The following is a 22775-nucleotide window of genomic DNA, read 5'->3' as shown; positions in this document are numbered from 1 at the left end:
CTTTGAGATCTAGCATTTACCTTAGCGAACTTGTGTAAGAGTTGTGGGAAAACTATCTTGAGATATGAAGTTAATATTTTTGTATTATTTGCGAATCTTTCCCCCATTATTCATATGGTTGCTTGGGAGTGCTAAAAAAAGATGAAATGAGATTTTTATTTTGGACACTTAAAGTAGTGTCAAACTAATTTGTTGAGATTAAGAGAGTTAATTTGTCTTTCAGGTGTAGTAGAGTAACAAAAAACAATATGCTTAGATTTAAATAATGAATTTTGACTGTGGGTTAAAAGATATGAGTTGTAAATCATTGCAATTGAACGTTTTATATTTATCTAACCATCTCTAATATTTTCTTTGTCTATAAATTATTTTACAGTTTCATTTCGATAGACGGACAAGTGGAGCTGGAATCAAATGAAGAGTTTTTAAAATTTTAACATTTTATGTAAAAAAAAATTAATTATAATGTACATGTAAGGAAAGGAAAAAATAATTTATAATTTCTTATGTTATTGTAAGAAATTTATAATTTTTACTACTTTAGTCCAGATCTTTCTCTTTTCCTTACAACTTTCTTTTTTCTATGTTCGTATATTATTTGTGTCTAAAGAAGTGATTTGTTGATTATATTTTGTATTACACAGAATTTTCAAATGTCAAAATCTAATCAAATTAGTTATCATATAATGAGATTAATGGTATATAGTTATAGTTTATAATATTAATGAGTTAGTTTGTAGTTCTGTAATTTTTTGAAGGAAAAATGAAATTTATTAATCATGACAAATGCTAGAAATATACCGAGAATAAATAGAGGGAAGAACGACCTCTAAATACACTGTCATCGACTCAGATATACAATCCATGAAGGCTAAAGTATCCACAACTCTGTTATATTCACTAGGATGTAGGTATTTTCAATTAGATGTGTCTCGATACAATGATACACATTTAAGGTATAAATGAATTACATTAAAAACTTCCATATGCATTTTGTAGTTGGTTGTGTAGTAATCAAATCTAAGAGAACTTGTACATTTATACATTATAAGATGTATATAGTGGTATAAAATATAAATGGGCCGAGTATGCCGGACTTTGGTCTCCCTAGACTCAACTAGCCATATTTTGACTAGACTTGAATTAAGCTTAGGATTAGTAGGATCTCAGAAAGTTGAGTATAGGTTCGATTGGTTAAGAAATGTCAAATAATTTGGCTCCTTAAAAATTATTTATGACAAAAATTCAAAAATTATATAATTTATCTAATATTTGAAAATAATTTGTTTTCAAAAATAACTAATATTCAAGATGAATCAAATTTCAACTTTTAAATTTTTTAAAATATAAATGTCTTGCGTTAAATATTCCGTTTAATATAGAAATGAGACAAAAATTGAAAATTTCATCCATTGAAAGAGTTTATTATAATTTTTTTTATTTTGGAGAATAGAGAAGTTTTTTAGACGGAGGAAGAGAAAGAGTCACTAAAAACTCAACCGGCCGAACCGATATAGCTTCCAAATTGTATAAATATAAGAGCACCAAGCCTTAGCTCTAACCATCTTATATCAAGCTATGGGCCATCAATATTAGCCCAAACTGGCCCATAACTAAGGCATAAGGTTGTAGTGATTAGTGGGCTGGTCAGCCCATGGCGCCGAAGGCACAGCTCGATCTGCTTCCCTCATTTGCCGTTCTGGCAGTTCGCCCTTTCTCTCTCACTACCTGAGAATTGTTACCGGTGATTGTAAACCCCGTCGATCCTCTCTGTCGATGCTGATTCGGAAAAGATTGGTGTCAAAATCCAGTAATTCACAACATAAAATATCTATCTCTCTGAGAATCGATTAACTTTCTTCGGATTCTGATCGGTTCCAAGCATGAACTTCAGTGAGCTTAATTTGGATGTCTGATCGCAAAATCATGTGGTTTTCCTTTTGGAAATCTAGAGATCGATTCTCCTTAGACGAGCTTAGGTAATTTTTTTATTTATTTAATTTTGTATGGTGTTCGGTGTTTTCTGGTTTATCAGTTCGTGCATGACGACATAACTGATGATTGAACTTTTAACCTAGAACAAGAATTGTGTGTACATCTTAATTCTCTGGTTCTGGTTTCGCTATTCAGCTTAGTTATATGCACATATCTGTATTTATGTTTTTTATTTTCTTGCTGGGAACCTAAAATTGAATTTGCTTTATATGCTAGTAAATAAACCTAGTCACTTTATCTCTATGGTAGTGTCTTGGATATATATTTACTTATATGTATTATGTCAATCATTATATTTCCTGGATATATGTTTGCTTATATTTTGTTTCATTATTATTTGACTGGGTGTGCAGATACTTAACCGATCAGCTGCAGAAAGTTCAAATTGTTAATGCAGTTAATAAGGTAATGAAAACCTACATTTCATATCATTCCGTTCAAACACTTTCTTGTCATTCTTCATTTTTTAATTCATTCATATGTGTCATAGGATTTTGTTGTTGAGGCTTTGAGATCAATTGCCGAGTTAATAACCTACGGTGATCAGCATGACGCAAACTTTTTCGAGTGAGACTTGTCAATGCCCCTTCTTTTGTTGAGTTGTATGTTGTAGGGTAGAAATTTGTTATTCTTCTTTCTGTTTCTAGATTCTTCATGGAGAAGCAAGTCATGGGGGAGTTTGTCCGAATATTAAAGATTAGCAAAACTTTCACTACTTCACTTCAGCTGCTGCAGACAATGAGTATCATGATCCAGAACCTAAAAAGTGAACATGCTATTTGTAAGTTGGTTCTTAAGCAAAAGAATGTGCTTAGGCCTTTTTACATTCCTGGTCTGGTATTTAATGAACTGCATTGGGTTAAGCATCTTCCTCTCTGGAAACTTTGCAGATTACATGTTCAGTAATGAACATATTAACTTCCTAATAACTTACGCATTTGACTTTCGTAATGAAGAGTTGCTGTCTTACTATATATCATTCCTAAGGTATGTGATATGTCTTTCAAGTTTTGATAGTGGTCGTTGATACATTCTTTATTTGATTGCTTGTGCTATTTTATTTTCTGTATTAATCATGATTTTAACCTACATGTCTGGTGGCTTGTGAAGAGCAATAAGTGGAAAGCTAAACAAGAATACTATCTCTCTTCTTGTGAAGACTTGTAATGTAAGTGCATCCCGCTTATGATTATGCCATAGAAATTGTTGGCTTATTGGTTCCTCCCTCGCTCTGTGTGTCTGCCTGCCTGTCTGTCTGTCTGTCTGTCTCTCTCTCCTCTAAACAGATAAATGCATGCACACATGCACATATCTGGCTATATAGATGTTGGGTTAACACTTGGGTTGCAGTGGCATAATTTCTCAGGTTAGATCATTTTTATGACTAGATACCTGATTAACACGTATATTTACACAATGCCATTACATATATTGTTATGGAAAGGGATTTTTTCTTACTCTATGTTATTGAATGGTTCTTTTTCGTGAAATTTTCTTTGTTTTGTGGAATTCTTCATATGGCGCTCCTAAGCAAATGCTCTAAAATGATTAAATTGTGTCCTGCCATAATGCAGTCAATTTGTTCAAGTATCTGACTTCATGTTTCCATGAATTTAGTTGTGCTCTGAGTTCAACCTTTTGGAATTCATAGAGCAAAACTATGTATTTATGAGATTACCCAAAGTTCCAAATTGCTGTTGTTTTGTGAATCACTTGCCTACGCATGACTGATTCTAAGATGGCTTCCTAGGAAAGGGTTTATGACACCAATATAAAATTGTATACATTTAGTCGAACTCGATTGATTATCCGTTTTCATTTTCTTTTAGCTATAGAGTAGTCATCTCTCTCTCTCTCTCTCTCTCTCGTATACTCACTCACCAAGTCACCATTTCCCTCCTCTTGTTGAGTGGTGATTAACTTTTTCTTATGTTTTGCGCATAGGATGAAGTAGTTTCTTTTCCGTTGTATGTCGAGGCAATACGGTTTGCTTTTCATGAAGAGAATATGGTTCGCATTGCTGTCCGTGCTCTCACTTTAAATGTCTATCATGGTGAGTTTGTATTATCTCGTTATTCATTTCCTTTTCTAATTTCTGTTATATATTTCATTTCAATGCAGTTTTTTAGTGCAAAATTTGATTTCTTTTGTTTCGTTTTTCAGTTGGAGATGATTCCGTAAACAGATTTGTTACCAGTGCCCCTAATGCAGATTACTTTTCGGATTTAGTTAAATATTTCCTAAGGCAGTGCATGGATTTGAATGGATTGGTATCTGCCACTCTTAAGCAAGGGTTAGACTTCTGCCTTTTTCTTGTTTTTTGTTTTTGTTTTAGATAATGAAACGAGGCAAATATGCCTTTTCCCTGTAAGAAGTTTTTTTGGTTATCTGAACAGAAGAGCAAGTCTAGACTCAACTACTACAGTTATTCGGGCTGTAGATGAAATTGAGGACAATCTCTTCTACTTTAGTGATGTTATATCTGCTGGAATCCCAGATGTTGGGAGGTTAATAACTGACAGCATTTTGGAGCTTTTGATATTGCCGTTGCTTCTTCCATCTCTGCGGATAGCTACTGCAAATGTATGAAATTTTCTTCATTTGCTCACCTCTTTTCCTTACTAGGACATGGGAGACCAAAACCTTTTTTGATACAGAGCAAATGACGCTTTTGGTCCCTAAACTTATATACAATGTTCATTTTCATCCATTTAAAAACATTAAATGACTTCTGCTCACAATGTTTTATGGTTGGGGAGGGGCAACCTAATGCAGCTGATTTTACATTTTCAAACTTAAGGCTGAGATTTCCAATATTTATAATTTAGATGTCAACAATGTTATCATCCCTTGATTGTATTCTAAGACTTGTCTTATCAAACCTTTGGTGGATTGTAAATGCAGGACATCCAGATTCATCCTGTAACTTCTCTATTTCTTCTTTGTTGCATCTTGCGCATTGTTAAAATTAAGGATCTGTCAAATACTGTCGCTGCTGCTCTCCTATGTCCACTGGAAGCTTTTATTCCGAATTACGAAGCTAAACCCAATGGCCATATGGCGGGACATGATTTTAGCCTTGAAAGCGGACAGTCCCACGATGATGGTGTTACTAAGGGAGATGAACATCTAAGACTTACTGTGTCAGCCGGAGAAATTCATCCAGAAGATGTTATCACCCACTCCTATCACGGTCAATCACATGTAGCTTTGAGGTAATGGTTATTTATCTCACCTGTTTTCTGAAGGGGTCAACTTAAGATTGAATCAAACTTTTTCATTAAAGTGTGCTCAACTGTGTGTTTTGGGTCAACCTTAAGTTGGTTTTTTTGTTAACAATTGTTGCTGGAAACAAATTCGCTGGGGTTATGCTTACTGTTTATGTTTCGAGGTTACAGTTTACAGTTTTAATTTTTTGGCTAACTAATTTAGTCAAACATGGAAATGTTGTTGTGTAAGTTTGTGCAAAAGTTGTTATAATTTACTTTGATGCTTTGGCATATGGATCTGAACAACAGTGGTTCCCTTGTTTCTCCTGGAATTGAAAGTAGTTTTGGAAACTAAAATGTTTTCTGCTAGCTGACATTACAGATGCATCAGCTTATGTATAAGATACTGGTTTTCTGTTGCTGGGCTTCTGCTCATTTGTAGTTTTCCTTTTCCCTTGTGACTGTAAATTTCATTTTTGAGGTTATGATGTTGTCAAACAAATGCTAGAGTAGAAGAGGTTGCACAGCCTTAATAGAAAAGTAATATACAAGACAGCCTCTTGCACTCTGTATATCAATAAGCACTGAGAAAGAACATAGGCCAGATCATATTTGCAACAGGGAAAAGAGGGGATGAAAAAGTAGATGAGCCTTGTCTTTCCAATGTTTCGTTAGCTGACTTAATCACAAAAACTTTCTTCTTTATGATACCATTAAGCACTTGTAATTTGAGTAATGTGTTCAAATTTTGGAATATACCGAACTCCATCAACTTCCAAGAGAATAGGATGATGGTCTGCGGCAAAAGTTGGAAAAAAAGAAGCAAGATCAGTTCTGGAACAAGAAAGCAGCCCTCTAAAGTTCGATCGAGTATCTAGTGCCTTGCATAGTGGTATATCGAAGGCTTTATGATTAAACACAAAAAAAAAGTTTTTCTCATACAATTATTTCCATTGATGCTCCTGAGGTCACATATGGGAAGAGTACAATGATAATTTCACCACCCAAACCAGTGAGTGATCACTGAGAAGAAGTTTAGGGAAGGTCTACGCAGAATCAATTTACTCCATAACCTCTTCTTTCCACAAAATAGCATTTCTATCGACAGCACTGTTGTGGAAAGTTAGGCCTGATAGTATCAACTGGTTCCCAACACACTTTTTATGAGGCTGGTTTGAACTTTGAAACCCAACCATTTTGCTTTCCAGGAAGCGAACTAATCCCCCAGGCAAACAGCGAGAAAGCCCTTTAGCGGTATTCTTTTCAAAGCTATCTTTAGTTGTCTAATAATAACATGCTGTTCTTCATTCTTATTTCATTACCCCAATATTTTTTGTCCTTGTTCATCATAATCTTCTGTAATCTTTAACCTTTTAAAAAGTTGGACTCTTTATGGCCGTCACAACGGTAAATAACTATTTTATTTTCCTATTTTTTGTGTAATTCTTTTCTCAGTCCTTACTCCAAAGGCTTGAGTTCTTTTTAAGGAGATCCATTCCTGCTCTTGAAGATCATTTTGCTATATTCTTCATCAGAAAATCTTCAAAGCCATTTTCTGTAAGGTTTTCCTGTAAAGCCTTAGGGATTTTTAATCTCTGGACAACCCAAACCTTTACGTTGCTTCATATTACCCTTATTGACACAGTGAAATTTAGAAATATCAGTTCCTGTATAGTATCGTGTGTACCCTTCATCTCTGATGGTTTAAAATATTTACAGGGAGTCTTTGCTTTCTTATATTACTACTGGGGATGACATACAAGTACTGGGATCATTAAGTGTTCTTGCCACATTTCTGCAAACAAAAGGTTTTACTATTGATTTTTCCTTGCTTTACAGCTATTACTAGTCTAGCCTACTTTGGTATTGTCTTTTGTTATTATTTCTTTTTCATAACCATATCTGTAGAGCTGGATGAGACGATGCTTGATGCACTTGGCATTCTTCCTCAGCGTCAACAACATAAAAAACTCTTGCTGGTAAGTTTACAAAAAGTTGAGAATATTATTGAAGACTTTAGCTTCTCTGCATTTTCCAGCTTTCCTTGTCATTTTCTAAATTTTTCATACATCATGCAGCTGTTGTTTGTGGCTTTCAAATTGTGATATGGGTTTTGCATCGTACATGCAGCATCCTTCTAACATGGTATATATCTTAAATTATTGGGTGACGGGGATTTGTAAGTTAGTGATCATCCCCTGCACTCCATGCTTTGGTTCCAGCATTCAAGGTTGCGAACCTATTCTTGAAGTAGTTGAATCTTTGTGTTCTTGTTTATGCTTGCTCTAACAAATAAAAAGATGCTAGGCTTTTACTATCTCTCCTATTAACAATTTATTGGTCAATCACTAGACCTTTCATATGACCCCCAACTCTCTACTGTGACCTTTTTGTGTTTTGTTTGTTTTCCTGATTTTTGATGCTGAGTCCACAAAAATACTAAGCTCCAAGAACGTCAACTCCCTATTTTGCCTGTACTTTGCATAATCAGTCCTCCAATGGCATCTCTATCTAACTGTTAACTCCAAAATGTGATTCTGTTTTGAGGTCTTATTAAAGAACCTCAACATTGTACAGAAGTATAATTGAAGACTCATAACCGGGATGTATAGCTGTATGTATACGTTGAAGAATGCACCGTAGCTCTCCATTGTGCAAATTAGGGTTGGGGAACCAGAAGCTAAAACAGCATAACAATTAGATATACGAGCTTAAGAATTAATAGATAATGACCTTATAGAAGGACAATATCTGTGGTTTATGTTAGCATTAGTTACTTTGTCATTCAACCCAATAAGTTAACTTGTTGGGTTTGGGGCATTTCACATCATTTATATATATTCTAACTTTCTAAGTTTCTAACTCTCCCCCTCACATGTGGGCTGGAGAATTTGAAGGCCCACCACGTGCACAACAAATTAGGCCCAACACCAGGGCTATTCTCACACAAGACCCTCACTTGGGGCAATAACAAAAACACATATGCCTACACTTGGGACAATGATAAAGACGTACAGGTCTTTGTTAGGAAAGGCAAGGGTAGTTCGGTACATTCTCACAATCAGATTTAGGGTAACATAAATGGTGAGTTGTTAATTCATATGAGCTTATGAAAATTGTGAGTCTTGTTTTGGGAAGGGTTGGAGGCGCTAGCTCCTCAAAAGCTAGTTGGTGTTTGGGACCTATATTCTGATTTCTTTTTGTTATCTTACCTGAATCTATTACTGATTTCGATTATTATATCATTCTCTCATGTGATCCGAGTTTGGGTCTTATAAGACAACAACAATAAGACAACAACAAATGGGAGTTTAAATTGCGGAAGCTAAGTTTTGAATGCAAGACCTTCTGCTCGGACACCATGTTAAGATTAGTTACTTTTCCATTGAGTACCAAGTTCTTTTTTTGGCCAAACTTATACTGCAATATTTGCATTAGACAGTGAAAATGAATTTGTCTAGACAATGTTATCGATTGTATAAATGATTGGAGAAGCTTTACAGGTGAGACTCCACCTGGGTCATTCAGCTTGAGATGTTGATGAAATCAATGCTTCAACAGTCTCCACTCTCCAGGGTGCATCCTTCAACACTTAACATACTGTTTGTGTTAGCTTGACAATCTATAACTGAAGCTTCTTTGTAAGCTCCCATGGACAAGATGGTCTTCAGCTGTTTCTGCTCCCTTTGATTCTTCCAGTTGCTAAAACCTGATATGGCATTTCCCATCATTTATACATATTCTAACATTTTACTTTCCCAATCCATGGACTCTATTTAAAATGAATTCCCCAAGTAATTTCACCATTGGAAATAAGCATGTTATCACTCGCCTCAGCATCTTTATTTTGCCAAGTTATACAAATTGGAAAGAGCCTTTTGATGCACTGTGCCAAATGTGATTCCAAAAATCAATTCTATTCCCTCTGCCCAATTCCCTCTGCCCAACAGAAGAGGTGTGGAACTCTTCCCAAGAAATTTATAATCTTCTTACATTACCTTACTCCATAGCAATCTGCATTATGTCTATGTAATCCCGGTAGGACAGCTTTCGCTGTTTCGCAATCCTCATTTTAAGGGGTTCTTGCGAGGGACTTTCAGCAATTAGGGTTAAATAGAGAGTTTGGATGATTAGGTCTTGAAAGAACTTGAAATTAGGGCGCTTTAAAATGGTAGAATCAGATCTCAAAATTTTATTTAGTATGTCCAATTCATGGATGCCTGTAACGTGTTGATGTTTGACTTATTTGATTATTTTCTCTTACATTATTATGATGTCAAATAAGGGGAAGGTTGATCTTTCAATCAATTCCTTTTGTTGTGCTTTTCTTTAAGATGCATTCCTCAGATAAAGTGCATATCATTCCAGGTGTAAACATTTATTTACATGCTTCAGTCAGAAGTTCAAGTATGCGCATAACAGTGAACACAATTCCCCATAGCGTCTATTTCCCAATGAAAATGGAAAATTTAAGGGCTAAGTGATATAATCTCTGTTCCTGTTTTCTTTTGGCTTAAATTGTAATGAGTACATTTACCCTTACTAATTTTAATAATTTTGTAATGATAATGTCTTTTAACAACTTGCAGTCTTCTAACTTCTGATTCTCTTTGGATTTATAGCAAGCCCTGTTTTAACCTGACTTCTATATGAAAAGGTTGGAGACTGCAGAACTTCTGTTTTCTTGTTGGGCCTTTCCAAAAAGGCCTTGCAAAATATTTAAAACCCCTGAATAATTGTAAAGTTGTGGTCCTCCTTTTTAACTTTCTATTTATCTGCACCTGGTGTGTGATGTTCAGTTAAATGATATCATAATTCGGAATCTTCTGTATTAATTAAAGAAAATTTCTTTTTTGGTCACTAATTGTTAGATCTCTGCAGCAAGCGTTGGTTGGTGAGGGCTCAGGTGAAGAGACACTTTTTTCTTCTGAAAGTAGTTTAACAAGAGAAAGTACGAGTGGTGGACTTAGTGGGTATCTGCAAAAGCTTAAGGTAATGAATAATGATGCCTCTCTCTTTTTCTCTCTCTCATATAAAAGAAAGATGAAATAAATTGTAGAATTATATAAAGAAAAGTCCTAAAGCCTCTCTCTTGTTTAAGTTTCTCATATTTTGCTTCCTTTGTTTTTTGAAAGTTGTAGTTACATCTATTCTATAACTTCTTTGCTAGATTTTATTTATTTATTGCATTTTTTTTCTTTCGGGTAGGAGCAATATGGAGTATCATGTTCCTTTCCAGAAGTTGGAACAAGTCCCCGTGTATATAGGTTTAAGGTACTCTTTTCCTATTCTTTGACGCTTCTAAATTGTTTTTCTTTAATCTCTTTGGTGAGTCATTTTTTCTTATCAATTGTCAGTGTACCCCAGGCTTGATGTTTTGTTTTATTTTTTAACTCTAAGAAGGCATTATTTTGAGTTGCACTCTTCAAGTTCTTAAGACGTAAAGCATCAATTGCATGTCTTGAAACCGAGGCACTTATTATTTGTTCATGAGAGATGGAAAAGTGTAGGGGTTTGGTGGATGGTTAGTGGGAGTTAGAAACCTATCCCTTGTGTGCCAGTCGTCTTTCTCATTGGTGGGATTACCCTTATCCTCCACCTTTGGATGGATCGGTTTTGATAGTTAAGAGCAGTTTTTTTATATTTTTTTGTCATTTACTCAGGTTAAGGTATTTCCAGTTTAAGTGTTTTTGGTCTCACACAGCAGAGCTACACGCGATGTCCATAGAAGTAATAAAAGTTGAGACGTAATAGAACCATGCTTTTTGAATTTTTTTTATTTAAATAAATATCTGGTTTGAAGGTGTTAGTCCGTTTTCATGTAGGAATCTTGACAGTGTCAGATTTGAATTCTCTGATTAACAAAGTTCTATTCCTTGTTGCCCCATTCTTGATCATTGACATCTTCGCCTGTCTTCTGTTTTGTTTAATTCATGTTGTATACGTCCTGCTTTATTTGGAATGTAGTTTTATTTCCCCTGTTCCTTTTCTGGTGTTACAAATTTGATATTTATTCTTGCATTTTGGTGAGGTACTAATTATATACTGGAATGGTTTTCTTCACTTTCTTAGGGAACATTTCACTTCGATGAAATGTACAGCTTGGTGCTTGGGCTCCAAAGCAACCTGGTTCTTAAGTGCTCTTTTGAGTTTTTGTCACAGTTATTAGTACTGACACAAAATATTTAAATTGGAGGTTTGATTAAAGTTATCTATTGGGCTTGGTCCACCATAAATATTACTAAGTTGTCACAGTTGTTATGCATTATCTGTGATGCAATAACAGATGAATCTTTCTCCTCATTTGAAAAGGTATCCCTCATTTAAGCTAGGCTTGTGGTGCTGCTCGTTTTTAGTTGAGGTCCACAATATTAAGCCTCCCTGATAAGATTCTTTGCCATAGTGTTGTTATTGTTGCGAAGACAGATGATGAAATGGTTGTTGAAGGTTGGGTTCAGTTGTGGATGATATGGTTCCTTCTTTGTCTATTCTTTACCATAAATTGACAGCTGGCTATGCTCTTAGCTGCAGTGGATTGTTCTGAGATGATCGTACCGTATGATCCCTGTAGTGGAAAACCTATGTGTTCTGGTGATTCTAAAGTTTGTAATGATTACTTTGGACTTTGGTTTAGTGGTTGGGCAGGAGTGAGAGCAGATTGTGATGGAGGTGATCAGAGTGAAATCTGGATTGTTTGGGAATTGAAATGTGCTGTTTCAGTGGAAGATAATATGAAACCAGTTCAATACTACTTCTTCAGTGAGCCTCAAGGAGGATTATTGGTGAAACTAGTATCTTGGGTGAAGTTCGTCTTGGAACCAAGTAACATTTTCTATAATTGTGACTTTAAACTTAAAAGGCAGTGAGTTTTGAGGTAATTTCTAGGTTGATTGCGAGATGCTTCATGAGTTAGAAGGATATATTAATTTGTTTCACTGCCTGAGTAAGAGGACATGTGGTAGATAGTCCTCAATTGTGTTGCACTGTTCATTCTCAGTTGCTCAGATAGAGTTGATTGATTTCCTATTTGCAGGGCAGCCAGAGCTATATAGCACATTTTAGATGAATTTTGAGGAGAATCAATCATCAACGTGATTAATGTTGTGACTGAATGGGATGAGTATCAATTGGATACTTTGCAGAAATTACTTACATGCCAGCTTTTGATAATTTTTTTTAATATGTAGGATTATGGTGTATTAAGCTGCAAAAAGAGGCCCTTTGTTCAAAAACACGTGAGTTAATGAGGATAATGTGGGTTAGGTGTAAGAATGGTGCGAAAATCATCAGTTTCGGCCTTCTGAGTTTGGTTGACAAAGATTGAAGATTTGAAATATGATTTTGGAGGGATTCACAAGGTGGAATTCTGTATCAAATGATGTCACAATATGTAATATAAATGCTAGAGTTCTGTAGGAAACTTGGCATGGACGCTGCTTCTGTGATGGTTGTGGTGTAGTATAATGATTTTCCCCTTAATTTCTTAAAGTTTCTTTGAGTTATATATCTCCTAGTAGTTTTCCTTATCATTCTGACACTGTTATGTATTCTGCGAGGATCATTGGATTTAATGTCCTTGTCATTGAAGTTGCACATTGTTGGCTTGCTTTTTCGCTTTTGCTTTTTACACTAGATTGGATCAAAGTTGAAGACCATAGAAGATTGCACTCATCTCATATTGAATGACTTCTTGTCTAGTTATTCTTAAGTGCCAAATCCTCATTTCTCTTTACGCAACTTATTGTATTGCTTTAGCATCTTCACCGCATTGATAAATAAAAGTTCTAGCATAGAAAATGCCTTGATAAAGAAAAACACTTCAGAGGTCCTCCATAGAATGGATGGAAGCTTGCTCTTCTCATATACTGTAGTTTTTTTTATGAATCAATCTAATTGTTTTTCTTTAAGGCGAGTTGGCAATATATCTTGCTTTCAGTATGAAACTAACAATTATATTGTTTTTGTGAAATGTCTTATAGTTGCTTGATGCACTGGTCAGTCTCTTTTGCCGATCAAATATATCTGCAGAGGCATTGTGGGAGGGTGGTTGGCTTTTGCGGCAGCTACTACCTTATAGTGAATCAGAGTTTAATAGCAATCAACTTAAACTGCTGAAAGTAAGTTATACATGCTTGATATGTTAAATTTTACAGTAAATTGTTCTGCTTTGATGTACTGTTTGATGGTTGGAAGAGCCTTAGCTTTTGTCAGCCTTGAGCTCTAGTTGATTGATGGCAGGAGCATCTATACTGCTAACATCACTGTATATGCTGAATTGGCAGTTTCCCTATTTTAATTAATTTCTTATTTCCTTTAGTATCAAGCTTTATTTTAGTTATGGTTCAGTATTTATCTTTAGTGGATCATGTGACTATCACGTGACTTTTTAATGAGTTTGGGTGGCTAGGGTCTGTTAAGTTTATTTAAAATCGATGGCGAAGATCTAAAGGCTGTTGTAACCCTATTGTAAGTAGTCTTCTAAAAAAATTTTGTAAGCGACAATCTATTATTATTATTATGTATTGTAGGAGTTTCTTAAAACCCTAATATCTCTTTGTTCATGTCGTCTCCAATCTTAGTCAATTACGGCCCTATGTTGTCATTCTTGCTGTTTAATTTCCACATCATTGATTCTCATGCTAGACAGAAAATTATTTATATATATTTATATTCTCTTATTGGCCAGATTTCATGAATAAGAGTTCAGAAAATTTTGCTAATTTTCTAAGTGCCTTTTCACTCGTTGAATCTGTTTTCTTGGAATTTGGTGATAAATACTTAATATTCTTTTGCTTTCTTCACTGAGAATGTCCGAAGTCCCAGCACATTTGGGACTTGGTGGGGCTGAGATGGGTTTGGACATTTATGGTTAGATGGAGAAAATGATATTGAACATTGGGTTTTCGAGTGATTAGTTCTTCAAAGGAATCATGTAAGTAAAGTTTGGAATAATTGGAATAAACTGTTGAGCCGTGATTCAAAATTCTGAAAACAAATCTTATTGTTTTCCTTGACCTTTGAACCAGAGAACACATCTCAGCTCATGATGCAATGACTTTTAAATTGGATTCTTGGCAAGTGAAACAACCCATGTTTTTTATGTAGTTGCCTTCCATCTCCGTGGGATTAGTTTTCTGAGCCTTGAATATCATGCCTCATATAATTTTCTCTTATGTTACTAGAGTAATTTTATAGTTTGAAAATCCTTCAGAAACAAGAACCAGTTTAACACAATTATTAATTATCCTTGTTGGTCAGTTTACATTACTGGAAAAACGTGAGAATGGCAAAACCTTATAGAAGGTGGTCTGATATATGTTGTATGATGTCATTAGAGTTCATGTATTTTGATGGACTGCTATCCTCCGGTTGTGGTATTTGAGAATACAGTTTAGCCCAATAGGTAACCCAGTTTTCAAATTGAACTTTCATGTGTTGCCATTTTGGACCATCCATTATTTATTTTCTGTTTGCATTTGATTTATCTATTGTAGTGACATGGTAGACTTTTTGTGCACAGGATTCGTACAAGAACTGCACTATTGCTCTTGTACAGGAGAGTAGAGGTGCCTGGTCTGATCTACTTCTGACAGTCCTTCACAATGAGTGGACGAAATGCAAAAAAGGTATTAATTTAAATTTTGAAATATTGAATGATAAACTGTCTTATTAAGTGGTTTAGTGATGTGAGAAAATTAAATACGTGCAGTAATCGAGGCTTCATCTCCTCGGAAGGAGCTCAAATGCATGCTCCTGCCCATGGAAAAGTCCTCTTTCGAAGGTACTTATGAATAGTTTATTGCCTATTTCTCTGCTTCATTTTCTTTCTGTTCTCTTCTCTCTTAATCTGATAAATTAAAAAGAGGGACTGTATTACATTGCTAAGATGACCATCGGTTATTCTCTCTTCTATCAGCAGATGTTAATTTGTCTGGATCATCATATGCTGCTGGTGAAAGAATGTGGGAATTGGTGAAGGTTTGTCCTTTTACTTTGTCATCTCTCTCTGTCTCGCCCCCTCTCATGTAATGTTTTCACCCCCTCTCATGTAATGTTTTCAGTATTAATATGGAATATTTTAGACATAAAGCACAAACCTATTATAATTTATTAAGTGTAACGTTCTCGATTACCCAACACTTCTTTGTTTCCTGAACTTTCTTGGTGTATCATTATGGATTTCTTTTGCTGCTGATATTGTTATTCCATGTCTTAGGTGTTTGTACTCCGCCATCAACTTCACATTTTCTTCCTCGGTAGGGTCTTGCCTGAGTGGCCTCCTATTTATTCTCCAAGTGATGTCCCTGAAAATTCCCGCGCAAGAAATGCTGGCCTCGATGTTCTAGGCCCCAAGCCTGGTGCAGAACTAAGACTTGGTCAGTTACTAACTTGGGACTTTTTGGTGTAAACTATTTATTGATGATACGTTTGTGGCTGTTAGTTATCGATACTAATTCCCATGTTAATGATAATACTTGCATGTTAATGATAATACCGGCTTTTAAATGATGAAGATCTTGTTGATTTTGTTTTTAGATAGATTTTTTTATGCAACAGTGACACTATCTAGTATTTTATAGTTAAATCAATCTGGTCACTGCCATATGCAGTTGATGCCGTGCCTTGTAGGATTGCATTTGAGAGGGGTAAAGAACGTCATTTTAGCTTCCTAGCACTCTCTGTGGGCACATCTGGGTGGCTTGTCCTGGCTGAAGAGTTGCCCCTGAAGCGGCATTATGGACTTGTTCGGGTTTCTGCACCTTTGACTGGCTGCAATGTATGTACAGCTTTATTGTCCTTCTTTCACTTGAAGCAAACATTATGGAGTGCTAATAATTTTGTCTGTTTGCATTTACCGGTGTGGCTGCGATTTTCATGGAAGCATTTGCGAGAAGAATTTATATTCAATCTGTCTCATGGTCATGCATTTTGGCTTAGATTTTATTATAAGAATCGTAGATAGTCAAGCTTACGTGTGCAACTGCCTGTTTTCATGCATGTCATTGTGATCATAGCTTCCAAAGATGGTTAATTTGTCCCTTGGTTTTTGCTTTCAGCCTAAGATTGATGATAAGCATCCAAGATGGTTACACTTGCGGATCCGTCCATCCACTTTACCCTTTGTTGAACCTTCTAAATTGGTCACCTATGAGAAAGGGAAAACAAGGGCCTTGGTTGATGGGAGATGGACCCTAGCATTCCGGGACGAAGAGGCTTGCAAGACTGCTTTGTCTATGATTCTTGAAGAGACTAATCTACAAAGCAGTGAGGTGGAAAGAGGACTAAAGTTGTTACTCGACCTTGAACGACCTGTAGATTCATCAGACACTTCTTCACATCATCCTGAGGTCGCCTCTTCGACAACAGCAACTTCTAACTCACTTGTAAGCTCCTAACCGGTTTGTTATTACAATATTTTCCTTCATTAGGGTGAGAATGTGTAGTCACCTTTTTGTACATGTTCGAGCCAAACTTAAGATTATACCAGGAAATGTATATTAGCATACCACCAATGTAGTGCCATTCTTTGTATACTAGGCTCTCTGCTCCTTGATTTGTAAGTTCCGGTCGCGGTTTCTCCCATTCTTTAGCAGCTCTTAACCCTAGGCTTGTCCTTTTTTTTAGTGGCCTAATTTTCTAAGCTGTGTAACATCATTGTATATGTGAGGTAAAACTTTAGTAAAAGCCTTGAGATATATATAAATATTTTCAGATCACGCTATATATTCTTTCTAGTGGTTGGCACCTTTGGCGCAACTTTTTTTAAGCATGGGAAACCAGTTTTCACCATCTTTTTGTTCGGTCGTAAATTAGTAGTCTGACCATAAATCTATTAAAATCAGGATCTTTGACTCGAGAAACTATGACGTTGAAGGCCACGCATCTGAAAATCAAAAAAGAAAATGTAAAACAAACCTATAACTTCAATGCGATGATATATGGTAAAGTATGTTATTGGTAAAATTATCTACGAAACCGAACCATTGAATTGATATCGCTATAATGTTTTTATGGGTGGCTTGAGTTTTTTTCTTTATTTTTATAAAATATTTAAACCCTAAAACTTTATTCTATTAGTAAACGTTACACCGATACCTCGGTCCACCGGCTTGAGTATTAGAGTGGATTGAAATCCATCATTTCACTATCATAGGCCATCCATCAATTTATTATAGTAAGATTGAAACTAATTATTACATCTTGATATCTTTTTATCAAAGAAACAAAAAGATAATATTCCACAGACCCCACTTCCGCCGTTTGATGCAATTATGTTATATGTTTGGTTATAATTAAGATCCCCTTTTAAGATCATAATGATGGTACAACAAAGACTAATTATAAATTGAAATCGTAAGTGAAATTGGCTTGTAGTGGAGGTTTTGGAATAAATGTCTGTAACCCAAAGAGAATATATCTCTCAACATGATTGCTCCTTTTTATTGGTACTACTGTTGTAGTCATGATTACAGTAAATAGACTACTAAAGTATATATTAACAGGCATAAAGTAGTATTTGTGGGAACTAAATTTCTTTTAGAATAGAAAAACGTTTCTTAAAGAGTGTGTTCCACATCTTCTATGCCAAACTTTTTGTCTTGGTATATCTTCTGCAAATCCCGTTATTATTCATTAAGGTATGATATATCAAAACACTATGCTGTAAATCAACACTCTCATATTGTCCGGTTCTCGATGATACATCGGGACCACAAGGTTTTATTCTTTCTTAGTCAAGTTACTACAGGCTGAAGCCTATATGCGTCAAAGCCCAACTCACTTGAACTAGGAAAACGATTTGTTAGTGTAATGAGAGAGAGTTTGTCCTTATAAATTATAAGTAATTTCTCACATCTTTCGATGTGATACAACACATTCAACATTGTATAAATACACCAGCTATTTTTAAGTGGTTTCCGCTAGGTTTTGGCTCAACTAATCTGTCGGACATATTTGTGTTTTGCATAAATGGTCCAAGTTTGAGCTTAATGAGCTGTCTAAAAGATATGTCTACTTTGTCATTTTCGGTTAGGAAAAAAAGTGTTCCATAAAAGATTTCTGGCAGCATAAGAATGGAATTAAAAACAAAGAAAACCCCCACAATATTCTCTTAACTAAGAAATTAGCAGTTACACATGACATGGACATTGTGGTATGTCACTTGATGATATATTTTACAAGGGAAAGGAAAGGAAAGAAAGCAAAGATACCACATAGCCTTAGTCTATTGAAAATTGAATTTTCTTAGGGAGACATGTACCAGTATACCCCTCCTCCAGTATTTTTCCACGTATACCCTCAAAACACACCCTAATTTCACCTGTACCCCCTTTACCGCCATTTTTAAGTACCGTTTGCAAGCTTGTTTGAAAAATGTCCTTTACCCAATTATCAAACAAACTGTTGAGGTAACTACCACTTCCATGAACTAACTCCTCTAACACCCTCTCTTCTACACTAAAACCCATCACATTCTGACCCCCTGTAATCTCCTCAAAGCACCTTCTCATTTTGTACAAGAATGCATCCTTCGCCTCTTGATCCCGAGCCGCATTGCGATTCAAAATGAAGCATTTATCCATTGATTTGAAGAACCCATCTGGAGTATGTACAGCAGTAGCAGTTTCGCGAGTTATCTCGCTTGAAATCTGGCTTACTTCCTCACATTTCCCTTCGCCTTCATCGTCTTCTTCATTAGCTTTGATGTTTAAATCAAGGGAGTTGAAACTTGATTGCCTTGACAAGTCCATTTTGCTTCTTGCATATTCATCATGCTTTTTTTCTTCAATTCTTGGACTCTTGGCCTTATTTGAGAAATCCCATTCAGTTTTTCTCTTGCTTTCTGAATTGGGTGTCCAAAAAATTGGTTTTCTTTCAATGACCCTCAATCCCATTTGGATCACTGAATCTTGGTTGGTCTTCTTATCTGCAATGATCATGGAGTCACCACCAGTAGCCAAAATGAATATTGAATATTCTCCAAACTTTCCAGTCTCATAGCCATCAGCTAGGAACTTCATGAACTGGGCATCACCCAAGTCAGCATCTTCCACCAAAACAACTCTATCTTTGTTTCTTAATGCTCTACTCAGCATCTCACAAAATGAGGTAACCCCATTCTCTGTTTTTCTCATGTTGATGTGCAGGAAAAAATCTGCTGAACCAAACATAGATTCTGAAATTGCCAGTGCCAATCTTCTTTTTCCCACGGTATCATTCCCCTGAATCAGCAACAAAGCACTCCTCCTGACCGATTTCGATTCTATCAAGGCCTCCACAATAGAAGGGATGGTTTCAGATTGCCAAGGCACATTCTCTTGTAACAGTTTACGCATTTCAATCCGCTGTTTCTCCAGCTTTCCTGAATCCCAGAGGAAAGAATTTCCAAGAGCCAGTGTGATCTTTTCATCTTTGCCTTGACTGTTTCTAAGAGAACCTAAGCTTGTTTTATGGCTGAAGTTGAATTCACAAGAAAGCTGTCGCCTAAATTTATGCATATTTTGATTGCAGTTGTCGTTGTTCGTCCTGGAATCAAAATCTGTGAAGGAGATTGAATCCGAATGGCACGACATGTTATCCTGGCTTGGCCACCAAGGATATGAGGAAACATAGGAGTATGTCTTTCCACCACTCATTCTGTCCTGGTTGTTGTGAAATGTGGAACTAAGATTATTCTGATTGCGAGTCCCCTGATGGAGATTATGACATAATCTGCTCCATTTCCTCCTCGACTCAGCCAATGCATCCTGAATATTGGAAATTACATGAACCCAAAACCACGATTAGAAGATACATATATACACAGTGAGTCTGAACTACAATATTTGTATTGAATTGGGTTTACCTTCTGATTCACAAATCCACAATGTGATTGCAGCCATGGAGGCGAGTCGTTTGATTTGATTCGAGCTTCTCTTTCATAGTTAGAGGTGCATTCTGGACAGCAAATGAGACTATCTTGGTCCTGCTGCTTTCCAACAAAGGGCTTTGTTTCATGGGCACTGCAAGTCATAAGATCACTATATATAAATATATATGTCAGTATATGATCAAGATCGTTAATGAACAAACAAATCTTTTTGTCTTTTACCAATATAGCCACATTTACTGTGAAATATTAGTCAACATAGCAAACAGTGTTTAAACAAGGCATGCCCAAGTTTTTTTCTTTTTCTTGGGCGATAGGCATGCCCAAGCTAAGTAACTATCAAGCTAAAGTGTTTTTTTCCTTTTTCTTTTGCATGTGTATGAGGAAATAAATGCAATGCCTTTCAAGTTGTGAAGTACCAAACAATACCTCTCTCTCTCTCTCTCTCTCTCTCCCTCTCTCTCTCTCTCTTGTGCAATATATATCATGACAAAAAACCAAGTAAAACATGAGGACAGTATGTCTATTGCTCTATGCTATGTGTGTCTCACACTCACCTAACAGCCTGACTTTTTCAACAGTGGTCTTGGCCTTATTCAGACCCATGAAAGTACAAAAAAGACTCAAAATGACAATTAATGGAGCATGCTTGTGATAATCATACTAAACATGATGATAACCTAATTAAAGAAAATAGGAAGGGCAGGAAATAACCTGGAAGCTGCAGCAGCAGCATGGAGGGTTAAGCCAAGTCCAGCAGAAGGAACAGATACAACCTGAAGAGCCCATTGAGTCTCAAGAGGGGGTTGCCTCATTTGGCACCTCATGTATGTCTGATAACTTGCAGTCCCCATTAACCACACCTTCATTGTTGGGTTGTTATTGTACTTGGTGACTAGCCTTCCTATTTCTGCCACCAGATGCTCAACTGGGTTTGAACCAGAGATTTCATCTTCAACTACTGTCCATTTCAAGTCTCCTACATAAATAATAGCACCCCATCCTGAAGAAGCAGAGTCCACCTTCCTTTTAAGTTCTGAAAGTTTGATTTCCACATCTTCTCTTTTCATGAACCTCAAAGACAATGCTTCAAAATTGAGTTTGATGAAATGGGTTTGTTTCAACTCATTTGGGACCTCTCCTCTCTCTATTATCCCCAACAATTCTGTAACCAGGCCTTCAGTGATGGACACACTGTCACCAACTATTACAATGTTCTTCTTCTTTGTCCCCAATAAGACGTCCAACACCTGTTTGATATCTTGCTTCAGAGAAGTTGAGTTAGTGCCGAAAACTTTCTTTTGGGGAGAAAAAAGAATTGGGTTTCTCTCAGAAGAGTAGGTAGAGAGATGGGCAGGCCAGAAATTAGGAGTGATGATTTCTCTTTGAGTTTCAGGATGTGAAGGTGAACAAGGTGAAGAAAAAACCCCACCAGAACTAGTATAGCACTGGAACACAGAAGAAGTAGTTGTGGAGTCTTCTATGTGAGTCTTGACAGCAGGGCTGGAGAATCCAGCTTCTCTCATAACCCTACTAACACTAGGGTCATCTAAGATGGATATCACAAGCTGCTCTAACTCAACCTTGATTGTCAATAGAGGCTGTTGTTGCTGTTGTTCTATGCAGCCTCTTCTCTGGTGTGCTTGAGCTCTTTTGAGTGCTGCAATTAGAGCATTAGAGAGTGAGGGTTGTCCATGAAGGAGAGGACCAGCTGGTGTTGTTGGAAGCCTGTTGAGAGCAACATTGAAACAAAGCTCAAGAGCTCTACACTGGAGAGGATGATGATGATGTGAACTACTCTGGTGATGAGGCAGCAGCTGAGTCTGTGATTTGAGACAAGCCCTTCTCAATAGACTAGATCTTAAGCTCAGCAATGTTGCTGCAACATGTAAAGGAGTGACCTGAGCATGGCCTCTCCTCCTAGCCAAGCTTAGAGACTGCTTCAACACTGAAACAGCCTCTACTGTGAGAGTCTGTTGCACACTACAACCTCCTGTGCGCATCACTTGCCTTAAACCCACCCCCCAAACTCCCCCTTTTGTGATGTTCTTCTTCTCTACAAGGACCAGCAACTTCTTAATACCTCTATATATTTTTTTTCTTTAAACCCACAACACAACCCCCTCACACAATCACTCTTTTTAAGTACTGTTTAGCTTCCTCTTTCTTGCTTACAGAACACAAAGAAAGTACCCACCTGAGTGAAAACCAGATAATGAAAATTTTGATGTAAGAGCTTATAAGAGAGCCTGAGTAGACTATATAACAAACCAGGCCTTCTCTCCTTTATATCATTAGTTGGTGATTAAATTCTCAATGCTAGCCTACTTCTGTGTTATAACTTTGTTTTTCTTTAACTTTTTCCTTTCAGATTGTGTTAGCTTTTATATATTTCAGTTTCTTTTGGTGGGCCTTGTAATGTCTATAGCTCTTTTTTTTTTTTGAACTTTGTTTTGGTTACACGACATGCATGATGCACTGCTTATCAGAGGAAAAAGCTGCAAAAGATGATTTGAATCAACCCTTCCATGTTTTTAAATTTTGTTAGTAATTATGCAGGAAAGAAACCAATATGTTCTCAATCAGTGTAAGGAGGACAAGAACAAAATTATAATTAAGTAAGGAAAATTAGAGAGAGTTTCATGGTAATGGGACCTACAATTCAAAATTTATACTGGGATTCAGAGAGCACTTCAGGCTCT

The 22775-nt window shown here is 36.3% G+C and overlaps 2 protein-coding genes across 8 annotated transcripts; one reads left to right on the top strand and one right to left on the bottom strand.

The window, feature by feature from the left end:
• The first annotated feature begins 1640 nt into the window (after window positions 1–1640).
• LOC119996713 (protein TRANSPARENT TESTA 9) lies at window positions 1641–16928 on the top strand. Of its 6 annotated transcripts, none has more exons than XR_005467925.1 (21): window positions 1641–1979; window positions 2349–2400; window positions 2486–2562; window positions 2643–2776; window positions 2886–2982; window positions 3106–3163; window positions 3940–4048; window positions 4159–4288; window positions 4371–4578; window positions 4900–5210; window positions 6924–7012; window positions 7113–7183; window positions 10086–10196; window positions 10413–10478; window positions 13184–13321; window positions 14710–14830; window positions 14914–14985; window positions 15121–15182; window positions 15421–15580; window positions 15834–15981; window positions 16262–16928. XR_005467925.1 is itself a non-coding variant. In XM_038843450.1 (21 exons), exons 1-21 carry the CDS (start codon window positions 1909–1911, stop codon window positions 16598–16600), a joined length of 2622 nt encoding a protein of 873 aa, XP_038699378.1. In that variant the 5' UTR covers window positions 1643–1908; the 3' UTR covers window positions 16601–16928. The 6 variants fall into 6 exon arrangements, 5 of the variants coding, with proteins under 5 accessions (XP_038699378.1, XP_038699375.1, XP_038699374.1 ...); XM_038843450.1 differs by having other exon boundaries at window positions 1643–1979; window positions 4392–4578; window positions 15815–15981; XM_038843447.1 differs by having other exon boundaries at window positions 1643–1979; window positions 15124–15182; window positions 15815–15981.
• A 1491-nt stretch (window positions 16929–18419) lies between these two features.
• Window positions 18420–22485, bottom strand: LOC119996084 (protein SMAX1-LIKE 4). 2 transcript variants are annotated; one of them, XM_038842595.1, is made up of 3 exons: window positions 20788–22485; window positions 20050–20224; window positions 18420–19951 (listed from the first exon to the last, which is right to left on the bottom strand). In XM_038842595.1, exons 1-3 carry the CDS (start codon window positions 22074–22076, stop codon window positions 18425–18427), a joined length of 2991 nt encoding a protein of 996 aa, XP_038698523.1. In that variant the 5' UTR covers window positions 22077–22485; the 3' UTR covers window positions 18420–18424. The 2 variants fall into 2 exon arrangements, with proteins under 2 accessions (XP_038698523.1, XP_038698524.1); XM_038842596.1 differs by having other exon boundaries at window positions 20050–20206.
• Between the last annotated feature and the right edge of the window lie 290 nt (window positions 22486–22775).

Source organism: Tripterygium wilfordii, chromosome 4 (assembly GCF_013401445.1).
Source record: "Tripterygium wilfordii isolate XIE 37 chromosome 4, ASM1340144v1, whole genome shotgun sequence".
In the NCBI taxonomy this organism is placed as follows: domain Eukaryota; kingdom Viridiplantae; phylum Streptophyta; class Magnoliopsida; order Celastrales; family Celastraceae; genus Tripterygium; species Tripterygium wilfordii.
Note: the sequence above shows the minus strand (reverse complement) of the source record. Positions and strands in the feature narration are given on the sequence as shown.

What these genes read in the sequence shown, in the direction of transcription:
- LOC119996713 (XM_038843446.1), top strand. Translation starts at nt 1,909, where the DNA reads ATGTCTGATCGCAAAATCATGTGGTTTTCCTTTTGGAAATCTAGAGAT. An exon ending in CACATTTCTGCAAACAAAAG is followed by an intron (nt 7,013 to 7,112) that starts GTTTTACTATTG and finishes CCATATCTGTAG; the next exon opens with AGCTGGATGAGACGATGCTT. An exon ending in GGAAAAGTCCTCTTTCGAAG is followed by an intron (nt 14,986 to 15,120) that starts GTACTTATGAAT and finishes CTCTTCTATCAG; the next exon opens with CAGATGTTAATTTGTCTGGA.
- LOC119996084 (XM_038842595.1), bottom strand. Translation starts at nt 22,076, where the DNA reads ATGCGCACAGGAGGTTGTAGTGTGCAACAGACTCTCACAGTAGAGGCT. An exon ending in GCTGCTGCTGCAGCTTCCAG is followed by an intron (nt 20,225 to 20,787) that starts GTTATTTCCTGC and finishes ATTTATATATAG; the next exon opens with TGATCTTATGACTTGCAGTG. An exon ending in GTGGATTTGTGAATCAGAAG is followed by an intron (nt 19,952 to 20,049) that starts GTAAACCCAATT and finishes TCCAATATTCAG; the next exon opens with GATGCATTGGCTGAGTCGAG.